Genomic DNA, 15,074 nt, shown 5'->3' on the forward strand with positions numbered 1-15,074 from the left:
CCCCCCCCCAAAACCCCCTTTTTTAGCGTGAATCCCTCTCCCACGCTGCTCCCCTTCCTGGGGGGGAAGGAAAATCACAACCCAAACGCTTTTTTGTCTAGGTGGTAAATGAGTGGTAGTTAAAATTTTAAAAAAAGTGTTAGCTGTGGCAGCAGAGTGTGATAGCTGGTGTAGTGAGTGGTTGGAAAAAAAGAATGACCCGTCTGTATTCTTGGCCTTGTGGTTTCTTGCTTGTGTTTGTTCCCATTCATCTGCAGGGCAGCTGGCTCAGTTCTGCTTTTCAGAAGCCTTAGTCTGAAAAGACTCCAAATAATTTATTACTTCAGTAGATAGATGTTTGCTGATGTTCTGTGTGATGAACTTAAAACCTCAAGTCCTTTGGTTGCTTTTAATTGACTCAAAATATTTAGCTGGCTTCACGCATTGAGGGGCTGTTATCAAATAGTTTCATAACTTGGTTGGAGAGAACCCAGAAAGTATCAGCTCTTATTGGTTTTGTAAGATAAAATTATTGTTTACATGATAGCATGTTATCAATTACAAAATCTGTCAAAAAGTATACTTTCACATATACGAGGTGGTTTACTGAAGTACTGTTGAATGGTGTACTAAAGGAGTTTGAGGCAAAATTCTGAAATTTTCCATGCATGATCAATTATCTATGAATTTATCAGTTAATCTGTGATTAATTTAGTGGGTTCATTAACCTATGCATTTGTCATAATGATCTCCAGATGGTGTTGACTTTTGTTTGGGAAAGGGACAACTGTGTTCAGCTTTTTAAAGTGTAATACAGACTCTTTACTCTTCAGTAAATGCCCCTGGTAATACAGGATCAGAAGAATCTAGGTTGACAGGTGCATCTGATCAGATATGAGCGTCACTGTATTGTGTTTCAGCTTGGGATTGTAACTTTTTCCTCTGAGGTAGTACTGTTTTATATGGGAATGTGAAGGTGGGAGGTTGGAATTTGAAAAGATTAATTTAAACATCAGAGAAATACCCATTCACATAAAGCTAGTAGTTTTTAGGAGTCGTGGTACTTTTGTGTCAGTGGTTTCAGATGTTATAGTTATGAATATTTATTATTTTCTTTCCTGACAACTTCAAAGCCCTGGATAGTGTGTGAGAGCTGAGCATGAGAGCTGAGAGTATCTATGATGATGGAAGAGGAGCAGCAGATAAAGACAACCAGCCTTGTTCTCTTTATTCCGCTTATTTTTGTAAGAGCTACATACAGTGGCTTTCAGTAAATCAAACTCTGCTTTCTCCTGAGGATGTGGATAGGAGTTGCTTGCTGGGCAGGCAGGTTGGGTTGGTTCTTTGGCAGCCCTTCATCTACCGATGTAATCTGTAGGGATGAGGAAGAAGTTGTAATTCTGCATGCAGTTTTATTGCAGGACCTTCCAAGAGCAGAAATGATTGCCACTTCTTTGGCTCCGTATTCCTACCAACAATGTTCAGTGACGTGAAACTCAATTCTGACACAGAATGTGTCTGGTGATAGAGAAAATTCATTGTCTTGGAGATTTTTTACAGACCTTCTTCTCTATCTGAATTCTGTTGGGAGGAAGTATTTTTTGAGAGAGAAGTGTGGAGACCGTAGTAACTCATATAGAAGGTTTGTGGTGGTGGTTAAATTCCAGGAAGTTTCCACTGAGTGGAGAGCAGAGTATATGATTACCTGAGACTTTCAGTCATCACCACCTAGCACTAGCATAGTGATGTTGTAGTGTACTTTGATCTGAAACCACTAGAAAGTGATGCATTGTTAAATGTACACTAAGGTTTTTCATTATCCTGCCCCAACAAAATACAGGATTTATTTCCTTCTGATAATGCTTGTAAAAAGTGGTGTTTTTTTTCTTATGACTGCAAGCTGCAGAAGCCAGTTCATAGTGTCAGGCTTTGTGAAACTAAGTTTCACACAGCTTTCTTCTATCAATGGCTAGTGATAAAAGCAAAGTAAATAGTGTCAAACTTGACTAAACGCTTGTGGACAGTTGTGGATAATTCTTTTTGTTCATCTTTACTGAACTACAGGCTACCTTTATCTAAAAACTAGGAGCAATCATGCAGCTGTCAACCATATTAAGGGCAAAATTTCCACTTGTAGTGGAAGTTCCATCTGAGATAAACACATTTGATTACTACAGTGGTTAGAAAACAGAAAAGCAGCGTCAGGAAAGCAGATTTTTTTGTCACGACTTCCAGTGGCCTCTGATGCCATCAGTTTGTGACATCATCTTAAGTGCAACACTTGATCGTGTTTTTGTGTTTTCCTTTTTGTTTAGCACTTTTTGTCCAGATGTGCTCTTCTCTTTCTGGGTCCATCCTAGCTTCCTGCTCGTCTGTTTCCCTTTTAATGCCTCTTCTGTTCACATCCCAAATTATATCTCTTATCCTGCATTGCTCAATTTCTTTGTAGGTATGTTGCATATGTATATATGATGCTGAGTCTTGCGGTTCTTGCGTTTTGGGGAGGGAGGGTGTTGTAGAGCTATTTCCAGGCATTCCTTTGGGATGTTGACAGGGCAGGTGGGAGCAAATTATGCTAGTTCTGTCTTCCTGTAGTGTTCTCTGGATTGGAGTGCAACTTAACTGTTTGAACCCCATGTTGCATAATGGATAAATGCAATTTTTAAAAATTTATTTTTCCTGTGAATGGAAGATATTGAAAAAGCACATCCCATTTTCATCACAAATGTAGTGGCCATTAGAGTCACAATTGTAATGAATAGCAAGGAGATTATGTAAATAATTATTTCCTGTGTGTTTTGAACTCCATTAACTATTTTGTGTTGAAGTTTATTAGACTTAAGTCATAGCACAAGAAATATTCTCTGTCGCACTTTCTAGAATGGGGGAATTTTCAGCTGCACAAAGAAGTGTTTATATGTAAAAATATATTTAGTGTCTTTAAAATGTGCATAAATTGTATGATGAACCAGCTGAAATGAAAATCCTGTACCTTTTGATACTTATAATTTCAGATACTTCTGACAATTCATTGATGCTCTACATTGTCAATGTTGAAAGAAATGGAAAAATTATTTATACCTGGAAGGTAAGTCAGTCTTGGAACTTAATAAAAACAGAAAGCAGCGAATAGCACTGTATGTGTATCTATGCCTAATTGTGTTCTGGTAGTTAATTTTTTTTTTGTAGTGAGGGTTAGAACATGAAAACTTATCTGATTGCAACATTGAGGCATTGGGCAATGGGAAAATACCTGTCTCCACTTCAGACAAAGGTTAAGAATGATGAAATGGAGAGCAAAGTACTGACCTGATGAAGGTCCATTGGTTTTTTTGCTGTTTTTCTTGGGGCCAGAGTCTCACCTGAAGTGGAATGCCATGTCTTTAACAGATAAACTCTTCTAAAGCAGAACATTCTTTCACTCTCAGGATTTCTCAGGGAAGCCTGACTATTAAATGCATACTCATTGCTTTAGTTTATTATGTTTCCTCCTACCAATATGTAAGTCAAGGTGCCACTTATCTAAGACTGACTCTGTTTCTGCCTTTTTTCTTTGTCACGTTATGAGCAATCTGTAGCACTTTATTGCTACAGATTCCTGTTTAATTGATGTCTTGAAGTATCTGGAGCTATCCTTTTTAATTTTGGAGCTATCCTTTTTAACATAGGATTCTGCTCTCCGTGGCATATGTATAGCTTTTAGGTTGGAAAAAAGCGTTGCCTGTAGTTTGAAGAGATTTTTTTTTTTTTTATGGCTTGAGGTTTCCTCTTCATGGGATAAGCAATGTTTCTTTTCTGTGCATCTTGGAGAAGTTGGTAGACTCAGCTGGATTCTGGAGAACCTTTCGTTTTTGAAGAGCACAGGTTGGAGATAAGAGTCCAGTAGAATAGGACTGCCTTTTGTTCCCCTCCAGCTCAGCAGTGCAAGAACTTTTCAGCCTACCTAGGGTTAAGGGAAGAGGTGAGGCCTTCGTGGAGGTTTAATACACTTTAACCGTGGGTGGATGTTTCCTTTAGTACAAGTATAGGGAGAGAAGTCTGTACAAGACAACAATAACCATAAAAACAGCACTAAAGAATGTGTCAACTTTGGGTGGATTTTTTTTGTTTGTTTTGTTTTTTTGTGTGTGTGTGTTTTTTTGTTGTTGTGGGTTTTTGTTTGTTTTGTTTTTTGTTTGTTTGCATTGCTTAAAATTCTAGAAAGACTTAATGAAAGTAACCCATCTACCTCCCAAAAGGAGATCTAGTGCTGCATGTGTCTCATATTGCTGCTTTCTAGCATCTGTGGACTCTCACACTGAAGCTTTCTTGTGCTTCTGATCCAGCTGCCTCATATGCTGTTCACACTCTTGCAAAGGGCACAAGGGTTGAGTTGTAGCTTGAGGTTCACACATCTAATATGTCTGCCTGTGTGCTAGGTGTCTAAGCTCCCATTGTAGTCAGCAGGGATCTGGTCAAAACAATTGGTGGAGCTTAGAGAGCTGGGCAGTTGTAGCCTGTACTTTGGGAGAAGATATGTGGGGTGGAAGAGGAGAGCAGATGCCCACTAGACTCCATTGACTGAATAGACCAGTGATTCTCGGGAGGATTTAAACTCCTCAGCTTAGTTCCTTGAACTTAGAGGTAAAGGCTGCATAGGAAGTCACTGAAAATGTTCTCTGTGGTTTCTCTTTCCTAATTCTGGAAATCAAGTGACCTCTGCAGCCTGTGTGGTAGGAATGGATGGATGACAAAGCCTGATAACTGGAACTGGCAAACTGCATGTCTGTGCTGCAGTTTTCACCTCTCAAATGCCATCCCAAAGGATATGCTGCTGTTTTTTATTTTTCTCTTCTCTCACCATGATGAAGTAGTCTGATCTTTTACTTCTGGGTGAGTGAGCCTGCTGAAGAAACAGCATCTATTTACTCTTCTATTGGGAAGGATGCTGACATATTTTGTTTGCTTCTGTTGTAATTGTTTTTTACACTCGCTAATGGGCAAACTGGAAGATTCTTCCTCGAGTTTTCTCTCAAAGAACAAATGTATTTTAAGGTGGTATTGCATTAAATATATTATGCTTCTCCCAGAGATAAGTTGTTCATAGTGTGTGGTGCACATTTCTTTCTTGGATCAGTAAGAATTGTGCTCATCAGCTGAAAATATTGGTAGCCACTTACATGCTATTGATGTTGATGGAGCCAATACCTACATGCATATCTGTGTGCATGATAAGAAGACGGGGGTATTCCTTCCCCAAAGTTCTTGGTAGTCTAGGTGGCTCCTGCATTGGTAGGAGCAGACGTGGTGGCCCAGGTCGTAGCTGCATAGCACTCACCCAGTGTCCTGATCAGGCTGGGTTCTGAGCTGCTGGCACTGTGCCTTTCCTGATGTTTGTGCTTTTGTCTACATAGTTGTGTCTGTGTCAGTGGCAGTCACACCTTGGGACTGTGATACCTTACAGCAGGACTGAAATTTTTTTTCTTTCCTAGGAGTAGAATGCATGTGTTGGGAGGATTGTGTATCTGTGTCTGTCTTTTTACACTTTTTACCCTTTACTATTGGCTTAACAAGGATTCAATCTAAATGTTTCCTTTTCTGAAACCATCCATTGACAACATATGGGTATAGCTCTGTGGTTTTGGAGTCTAATGCAAACGTATCCATTCAGATTTACATAGAAAAAAAGACTCTTGGTGTATACATCTTGGCAAATGCCAGGTAGTTTTAGGACCAAATTTGACATTTGTTTTATATTTTAAAGCAAATTTGTAAAAATTTAAGTATTCTTTCTGCTTTGCTATTCTGTTCTGCTAATGTATGTCATGACACTGGGAAGCTTACCTTCTGTTTCTTTAAACTTACGTTGGTGAAATTGCAGTGAAATTACAGCTTCTAAAAACTACAGCTCTTACTGTCTTGCTAAGGCAGTTTAATATCTCTCTCTCCCTTCTTCATGATAAAGTATTTATAACTAATGAGCTACTGGTTTTGCAAGGCACTTACGTTGGTGAAATTGCAGTGAAATTACAGCTTCTAAAAACTACAGCTCTTACTGTCTTGCTAAGGCAGTTTAATATCTCTCTCTCCCTTCTTCATGATAAAGTATTTATAACTAATGAGCTACTGGTTTTGCAAGGCACTTACGTTGGTGAAATTGCAGTGAAATTACAGCTTCTAAAAACTACAGCTCTTACTGTCTTGCTAAGGCAGTTTAATGTCTCTCTCTCCCTTCTTCATGATAAAGTATTTATAACTAATGAGCTACTGGTTTTGCAAGGCACTGCTATATGCCTGTGACCTTTCCTGTTGGTTTCACAGCAGCAAACATTAGCTGTGATGTCAGTGAGGACGCTGCACAAACAGCAGTGTAAACTAAACTGAGCTGCCCTGGCTTGTTCCCTAATAGATACAAGCAGAAAGCAACCTTAGTCTGCTAAGTGGAAAAAAGTCAAGTGCATTCTGAGAAATCAGGAGAAGGTGGAGAATAAACTTTATTTTCAAGCTTATCTTAAGAGTATTGTGTTGTACTGTAGTTTTAACAGTGTCTCTATTCTGTTACATTGATACTTGGTGTAAAGGAAGATACTTGGGTTGGAACCAGATGATCTTTAATGTTCCTTCCAGCCCAACCCATTCTATAATTCTGTGATTTTCAACTGAAATTAATTATAGTGTCAGCACTTCTCTTTTGCAAAGCAATACAAGATTCTTCAGAATAAACATGAAAACAAGCATCTTAGCTTATGCACAGATAGGGGCACTGATGTCCTGTTACCAATCTAGTGAAGTATATTTTTGAGTAGCTAAGTGCAGAGGATGTTAGAATTTCAGATGTGCTCAGAAATAATGCTTGTTTGTGCAAGTACTTGCTTAATGTTTAATTAGGAGGCCTGTGTCTTAATATAAAGACATTTTGTTTGCCTTGTTTAAGTCAGAAGTCAAAGACTTTTGTCATTGCCTTAACAATAATGAGACACTCAGAAATAGACCCCCTAGGAAGAGAATACTTAGCCTTTTGTTTTAACTTCACAAAGCAAGATGCTGTAACTTTGTAAATAACCACAGATTTCTCCCCTCTTCCCGTAAGCTGCAGTTAGAAACAATGATACCCACTGTTTCAGTACAAGTCTATGTGACTGGATTTGATTTCAACAGTTTAGCAATATAGTGCCTATACCTAAAGTACATTAGTGGACTTCAGCTTGATTTGGTATACAATCAATGCTGCCAAACAGAATTTAATTTAATTGAAAAATAAATAAATTGATAATTTAAAGCATAGTAAAAGTTACCAAGAAGAAAAATTTAGGTTGGTGTAGTCTTAGAAGTGCCCCGGGCAAAATCATTGTATGTTATTACCAATAAGCCATAAAGGATGTGTATTATGTTTCTTTTCAAAGGCGGCAGGCTAATGGTGTCATCTGAGCTTGAGAAATATATTTAGCCTTCAAACAATCATTTCCTAAGGCAGAGCTTTTTCCAGCCTGCAGCCAGGTCACTGGAAGCTACTTTTGGTGGTGTTTGATGTTTCCGTGCTCCCTTTTGGAGCAATGACCCACTGAGTTGGTGAGTGTTGGCTTTTTGGAATAACAGCCTTAAATGTTCCAAGAGCCATAGCATCTCTCTTCGTTCTTGTATAGATGTGTCTCCTCCTGACCCTACTGCCTATGACTAAAATTAGTTTAGAACCAAAATGAGAGAGAGGGACTTGGTTTGTGCAACAGTTGTGGGCTGTGGATTGCCCACGTTTCAGCTGCATCCCATGTGTTGGATCTAAAAAGAAAAAAATTAAAAATCTTTGTTCTTTTTCTTAGCTTTCTTGAAATTAGATAATTACCTGCCTGTTTATAGGACAAGGGAGTGTGTGAGGATGTCTGTCAAGGGACAGGGGTAAAGGAGGAGAGATGTAGGAAAAAACCCTAAAAAACTAAGTTTAACTTTGTATGTATTTGCATTGCCTGTGTTAATTTGTTTTCATCCATAGGGAGAACAGAGAAGTACTCACATTGGATTGTATGATCTTCAAACTAAACAAAATGAGGTGAGAGCAATACCAGAATTCTCCCTGGTGAAGACAGTGCTGTAGTGATTCAGATCTTGATGCCTTGCAACACAATGTGTTATGTCCTTAAGGAGTATATGCTTGTTTGGAACAGAAGAGAGGAGGATTCTAATGATGCTCAGTAGTATTAAGATGCAGAATGTTACAGAACATCTGAATGACTTGGGATCAGTAAACCATCATGTCTTTATTTCTAAACAGCCAATTCAAGCCCTTTCCACTCCTTCACATTTAATCTGTGTGCTAAGAAGTAAATATTTCAGGGTTTTTTTTTATTCGTGCAGCCTTGGTTTGTTTGGTGCTACTGTTTGTAAGAAGTTATTCTGGAACTGAATCTACTGCAGTTCAGTGTCTGGAATCATGATAACAGGCCTATGCAGGTGTCCCTGTAACAGTATGAAACGGGTGAAATTTCATATTTACATAAAGGCTACTGTGCTGCTCTGGTGGTAACACAGAGCTCAAAAGAATGAGTAAAAAATGAACAAGTGAGGAAAAGGAGAAGTGATAAAACAGGATTGAAATATGGGGGTTTTGTCCATTAAATCATTTGTCTAAAAAATAGAAGTGGTGTACTGGTCAGCCATGTTTTCCTATGGAGGAGTAATTAGATGGCTTTCTTTATATAGTTAAAAAAAAATATTGACATTAATGTATTTCTCTGTAGCACCTCTATATGTTTGAGAAGGATCTACACATTATCAGTTGTTCAGTCAACAATGAAAGGACATTATTGGGTAAATATGTATTTTATCATGATATTTTTTGGTCATGTTAAAGATGATTTAGTTTAGTAGGTTGATACGTTTGGGTCTATAAATACTTAAATGTATTTTGAACTGTATATTGCTCACAGCAGTCTATGCATTTCAGAGGATCCATCACCAAATGATGTAGATAAAAACATAAAGACAGACCTGTAATGATATTATTGTTTTATAAAAACAAAAATCTAAGACAAAACGACCCTTTGTTCATTTCCTCCCCCTGCTGTTACATGTGCCATCTACATCCAGAAAAGCTTCTGTTATTTCTTAAACATATGTTTTTGTTTAAAAAGTGTGTGATGCTTGCTCTGTAAGAATTTTTTATAAGATTAGTATAAAATACTCATTTTCACTTTGTTTTTCCCCTTAGCGGTCAGCTTCCGTCAAGGTGCAGAAGAAGAAAGAGTAAGTCAGCAGCTGTTAAAGTCAGGTAATACAAGTGGGCTGTTTTAATACTGTTAGAAATATTTTACTCTTTTGCTTTTTTTCCTCCCAACTGATTTCTCTTTAGAAAACAAAATTGTGTATCAAAAATAATGTTATTTAAAACATGCTCTTTTTGCAGTATCCAAGTATTTAACCTTGCTAATTGAAATTCATCCCATTAATAACGTGAGAGTCCTGAAGGCTGTGGATAGCTGTGTTCGAGTGCAGGTAAGTTCTTCAGCTAATCTAAGTACAATCCTTTTTTTCATTCACTATGCTGAAGAGAGAAAAAGTAGTTGAGTGCAGAGATATGTCATCTTGCAACTGTTACAGAGGTGGAGTGTCCCTGTTTCTTCATAGAATGAAAAAAAATTAGAAACTTCATTAAATGTTTCTCTGACATGAAGGGTACTTTTTACTTATCTTGAGTCTTCTGAAGCTTGCATGGTGATTGGTGACTATTAGTCTGTAACAATACTTTTTTATTAATTCATTATCATTAGTGTGCCAGTCTTAATTTAAAATTATTTAAAGATCCAGCTAAAAATCCCAGCATTTTTAAGAAGTGTTATAAACTACATTGGTTACTTACTTTTGTGAATACTTTCTCTATAGTTTCTTTATCCAGTTGAAGGCAGAAATACTTCTACAGAAAGTCGCCTCTTGCTGGTTTCAGAAGATAAATGTGAGTGAATGTTTTGAAAGTACATTGTAATTATTTTACTTTAAGGTGATCGTTATAAGTTATAGTTTTTGTGGACTTTTATCAGAAAAAAAAAGATTTAAAGAAAGGATGTGAGCTATTCTAAGTATTCCAAATGTCTTTCAAAAATGGTATAATTTAATGGTAATTTTTTCAGGGTTAGCAGAATGGCTAGCTTTGACTGCAATTATTTGTTTAGTTCATGCATTTGCCAATTATTTTTACTTTAAAAAGCTAAAATGGACTTTTGTAGCTGCCTGTGTAAGTTCAGAGCAGATCACTTACCTGTGAGAGATGGATTGTGATTTAACACGTGACAAGTGGGATGAGAATACGGCTGACTGTATGTTCAGCCTAATCTAATGGGAGGGAATGAATAGAGGTGAATGCTTGGGAAGGCTGTTCATCTCTTTCTTCTCAGTCTTGTTATAGAGTGAGATTGCTTTTCCCACCTATTTGGAGAGGCTTGTCTTCTCTGCTAAACAGGACAACATGAGGTAGTTTGACTTAGGTGGGCAGAGTTCACCTCCTAATACATTCACATAGTGCTGTGAACTGCATCAGAAATGTGTAACATTGTCTGAGTGAATCTTGCAGCCTTTGCTCTGGCAAACTACTGGGAACTTTTAGGAATTTTGCATGGGAAGGAACTGTGAAGTGGCATTTATGCTGGGAAGTGAAGCAAGGCTAGGATGAAGCCTGAGGCACAGGCATACAGCACTACGTGCCGTTTCTTTGTACAAGTGCCCCATGGCTTGGTTTGGTGTGTATCAGTTAGCAGTGTCCTAACAGTGCTGTGCTGATGTGGGCAGGGACCTGCTTCCAGCAGGTCGTTGTGGCTGAGGCCACCCTTTGCACAGGAGAGGAGAGAGCCTGTGTCTCTGCATAGGCACCTGTGTTCATAGGTCACACATTTTTTCTTACACCGAGTTGAACTTACCTGGCCCTGATGTGTTCTTATAGCTTTCTACAAGGTGAAATTGTGTAATAGGCTGTATAAAAGCATATAAAAATGTACATTTTAATGATTTTTTAAAAATATATTTTAAAGATATCGAACAATTTGACATTCACGTTGTTGCAGAAGAAGAACACAAAGTGGTAAGACTCAAAAAATCTTGGGTTTTGAGGGTTTTGGGGTTTTTTTTGCTGTAAGTGAAAATTTAAACATCTGTAATTTTAGCTGTTTTGGTAGTTTTAGACTTGGGCAACACGAAGTATATCAGAGAAGGTATTGGTAGTATGGCAGCTTGTGCAACTAACCACAAAGCTGATTGAAAAACCTGTATACTGTGTTATCTATGTGGAAAGTTACTTATTTTTTTGGGTTTTGTTTTTTGCTGAATGCATCTGTATATTAGAAACTGGGAGTAAATATAATGTAAATACATTTTTAAAACCATTTAAAGTATGTGCAGAGTCACCTTCCTAACTTTGCCTTTTGGGAGTTTGTGTGTCCTAGTGAAGGTTTTGCTTAAAAAACAAGCAAACAAGACTTAAAACTTAGATACACTCCATGTACTGTGAATGTTCCAATCTCTTTTTCCCCTCATCTTTTTTTCCTGCTTTTAACATGAATTTGTCTTTAAAAAATTGTGGATGTTTTGCTTAAAAGACGATTAATAAACCTACATCTAATATAGTAAAAAATTTGCACAAGAGCTGTTGTTTCACTTTATGGAGGCAAATGTAGGTGTGGAAGGAGAAAGGTGAAGTCCTGATTTTAGTTGCTTTGAAGTCTTTCATGGTTTTCTCAAAGTTTAACATTGTTTTTAAAGCATATGGTTTTTATATGCTAGACTACAGCAGTAAAGACTAAGAGTGTAACAAGGAAAAAAAGAGATCAATCTGGTGTTTTTCCAATAAATAGATTTGGTTGACATAAAATCTCCCTACATTTTTTAAGAGTACTTTTATACTATCTCAGCAGTTTTCCCCATTTCTAGCCCTTTCCCTGTTGCCAGTACTCTCCATCAAGTGGCTGAGATGTTGGACAGAAATCCTTTTGGGATGTCATGTTTCTCCAACAGTTAATGAAGCTGCTTCTGAACTGACTTGAAATAATTTACTCTTCTCCCCTTCTCTGCATCAAGGGTGCTATCTGTTTGCCTTGGTTCACTTTGAGCAGTGATGAATTTCTTGCAAGCAAGAAAATCTCAAAGAAAATATTTGGTAGTAGTTGTACCCTGGAAACTATGCTTCTGGTGTCTTTAAACTGAGCGCCTAGCATGCAACAAAGGTGGACTTTGTGCAGCTAACAAGTAGCATGTTTCCTCCAAGCACCTTAGTATTTGTGCCTCTTCTGTCATTCCTTTCTATTTGAACCACAGACTGCGTAATTGTTACAGAACCTGATATGACTGGCAACTTCTGATGTTCTTTCTTTCCCTTTAGGTGATTCAAAACTCAGATCAGCTTCCAAGAGCCAGAGTTGTAGATGATCTCATTTGGGCACAATGGGATATGGTGGAACAAAGGCTCTTCTACATTGTTCCAAAGGTGAAATGAAAGTCATTCTAGTAGTTTTGTTCCTGGCTGTCTCATGACAGTGAAGTTTTGAGTGTGTGGGGTAATAATAGTTGAGTTTGTTTTTCATTATAGTAGTCTGTTTTGTTCCTGCCTCAGAATAACCCAAAGCAAAAGCCAGACTTGCCTTAACTGCTCTTTGTGTGTAGTAAATTGCAAAAGACTGGACCTCAGTGCTTTCTATAAAAATCAGTATGTTTAGGGTTGTGGGTTTTTTGCTTTAAACAAGTGTTTTATTAAAAATAATCTGAATATACAAAAAATTGTTGTGAGTGTAATGCCCCTGTTCTAGAAAAATCACATGGAGAAAGTGTGTTGTACACAGACTTAATGAGGGACCAAATGAGAACAGGTTTTTGGCTAGAAATCCTGTAGCTCTTTGGGTTTGGTTGGGCTTTGTGTTTTTTTTGTTTTGTTTTGACTGAGGTACTATTTGCACTTGATGTATTCTACATAAATGAAAACAGATTTTTCTTAACTCTTCTTAGCCTCCAAAAATGAGCATTAGGAGGTGAACTGTGATGGAGAAGCATATTTCTGTTTTTGTTTCTGAGATACCCCTTTCGAACTGACCAAAATAAGATACAGTTCCTTTTGCTTTATAGGTAGTTACGAAAAATGTGGTTTTTAACCTTCTAGAATGTGTGTGTGTGTGACATGTAACACTGTGCTTCAAGTGTGAGCCCACGCAATTATAGATGATAGGCAGATAAAGAGGCAGGAAGGAAGAATGTCAGAGTGCTATTGTGGAGGGTTCTCTGTGGCTTTTAAAGTCATCTTTTGGCCCCTGACTTATGTGTATCAGTTAGCAAAGTGGACTGAGTATGTAGAATACTGGAGTATGGAGAATACAGGAGTTTTCCATCTATATCATCTGCTTTCTACTGCATCAGTTACAAAACACATCCTCTTAATTTCAGGAATCAAGGAGTACTTTAAAATGTGTCCAGTTTTATCCTGATGAAAATTTTAACTCAATAGTAAGTGGTGACTATTTTATTATACAATGATTTTGAGTTGTGTATAATAATGTGTTCCAGGCTCTGATACAGAGGTCTGTTTCCGTGTCTTTTATTATTGGAACTTTTGCAGAGGAAAACTGGAGGTTTTGTTTCCATTTTTTATTTTGCATTATTTTGTTTACAAAAATATATTTGGTCAAATTCAGATTGCAGATTGTAAGGAAACTTCTGTGGAATTGCACAAATACTAACATAGAAGTAAGTGACATTCATGACATTTTACTGATCAAGTCAAGTATTAAAAAATAGTGTTGCCATATGCATTAGACAAAGAAATCCTGTACTAATTTTGTGTCAGTTTTAAGTGAGGCAAGAAAAAGTGTTGTGGCCAAAATACAGAGAACAAAACATAAAAACTACAGCTGTTGGACATGTAATTGTTACTAGGCTTTTGTCCCAGTGTCTGAAATTTGCTCTAATGAGAGAGGTTAAATATCTCACTATTTATTTATAAGAATCTATTTTATGTTTGGGGAGGTAACTGTAAGGATTAGAGGAGAATAAATAAACTTTAGGATGTTGAATCTGGTGAAATGTGAGTTTGACACATTTTACTGGGTTGAAATACTAATCACAGTATGCTGACCTCACTAAGTAACAGGATTGTTTTAATTTTTTTATTAACAGCTGGAATCACACCTGGATATTTCTGTAAATGGCACACAATTACAGTAAGGGGTTTTTTTATGTTTTGCTTTCATTTTAATATGTAGGGTAATATTTTACAAACCTGAGTAAAATTTGTGTCCCAGCCATAGTATCTTTCTTTGCAGTTGCCTACATGGTACTGGAATATAAGAACAATATGAATGCTGTGTCCAAACTTCCAGTTCCTCTCATTTTCATAAGGATCAACTGTAAATTGTAATTTAATACATGACTGCTTTTTGGTGTAATTTTAAAAATTTACTTGTTTAAAGAGCTAACTATAGATTAAGCCATCCTTCCTCTGAGTGTTCTGTACCTATTTAATTTGTTTTAATCCTGACCATTATCTAGTAGTGATGTCAAAATTCTTGTCAAATGGAGCTGTCCATTGTTAATTACTGTTACTTGTTTTATGGGGCAGTTAACTAGATCAGTAGTTCCTTTTTTTTTAGCCTGTGAGACACTGTACTCTTGTCTCCTCCAGCATGCTATTTCCAGGCAGCCTGCACTTTCAAAGGCTAAGACTCCTCTGATGTTTACTATAAGCATGACTACATCTGAGCTTGTTTCCTTAAGGCTCCATTTTTATTGATGAAAACCTAGTCAGGATAGTCTGACTTTCAGTCACAGTTCATCTCATCCTCATCTGTATCGTCAATGAGTTGAATTTACAATCCAAAAGGGCCTCTTTCTCTTTGTGAATAAAAGGGGAGGCCGAAGCTGCTAGATCAGGTATCAGTAACTGTGGCTTTCAGAATGTCTTGGTGCTATGCAGAAGGCTTAGTATGATGCTATTGTACCTGCAGGTTGCCCAAAATAGGTATCATCTTGCAGTTAATACTGAAAAAATCAAAATCTTATGAGCTTCAATGCTATTTTTTTGTCTTCAAAATTACTGCAGAAGACCTAGGGAAAAATCCCTATAGGATCAAAATCTTTTCTGGAAAGAAAACCAACAA

At 37.3% G+C, this 15,074-nt stretch overlaps 1 protein-coding gene across 1 annotated transcript in view; it reads left to right on the forward strand.

The window, feature by feature from the left end:
* Positions 1–2,956: 2,956 nt before the first annotated feature.
* The window catches only part of GSAP (gamma-secretase activating protein), a 41,978-nt gene continuing 29,860 nt past the window's right edge, over positions 2,957–15,074 (forward strand). Inside the window, exons 1-10 of the mRNA XM_010001797.1 lie at positions 2,957–3,067; positions 7,946–8,002; positions 8,691–8,760; positions 9,161–9,220; positions 9,356–9,444; positions 9,832–9,901; positions 10,971–11,020; positions 12,314–12,418; positions 13,366–13,425; positions 14,095–14,138. Of these exons, the coding sequence (XP_010000099.1) occupies positions 2,957–3,067; positions 7,946–8,002; positions 8,691–8,760; positions 9,161–9,220; positions 9,356–9,444; positions 9,832–9,901; positions 10,971–11,020; positions 12,314–12,418; positions 13,366–13,425; positions 14,095–14,138 (716 nt within the window). The remainder of the gene's footprint in view (positions 3,068–7,945; positions 8,003–8,690; positions 8,761–9,160; positions 9,221–9,355; positions 9,445–9,831; positions 9,902–10,970; positions 11,021–12,313; positions 12,419–13,365; positions 13,426–14,094; positions 14,139–15,074) is intronic.

The sequence above is a fragment of the Chaetura pelagica genome, unplaced genomic scaffold (assembly GCF_000747805.2).
Source record: "Chaetura pelagica isolate M959 unplaced genomic scaffold, ChaPel_1.0 scaffold137, whole genome shotgun sequence".
Taxonomy (NCBI): domain Eukaryota; kingdom Metazoa; phylum Chordata; class Aves; order Apodiformes; family Apodidae; genus Chaetura; species Chaetura pelagica.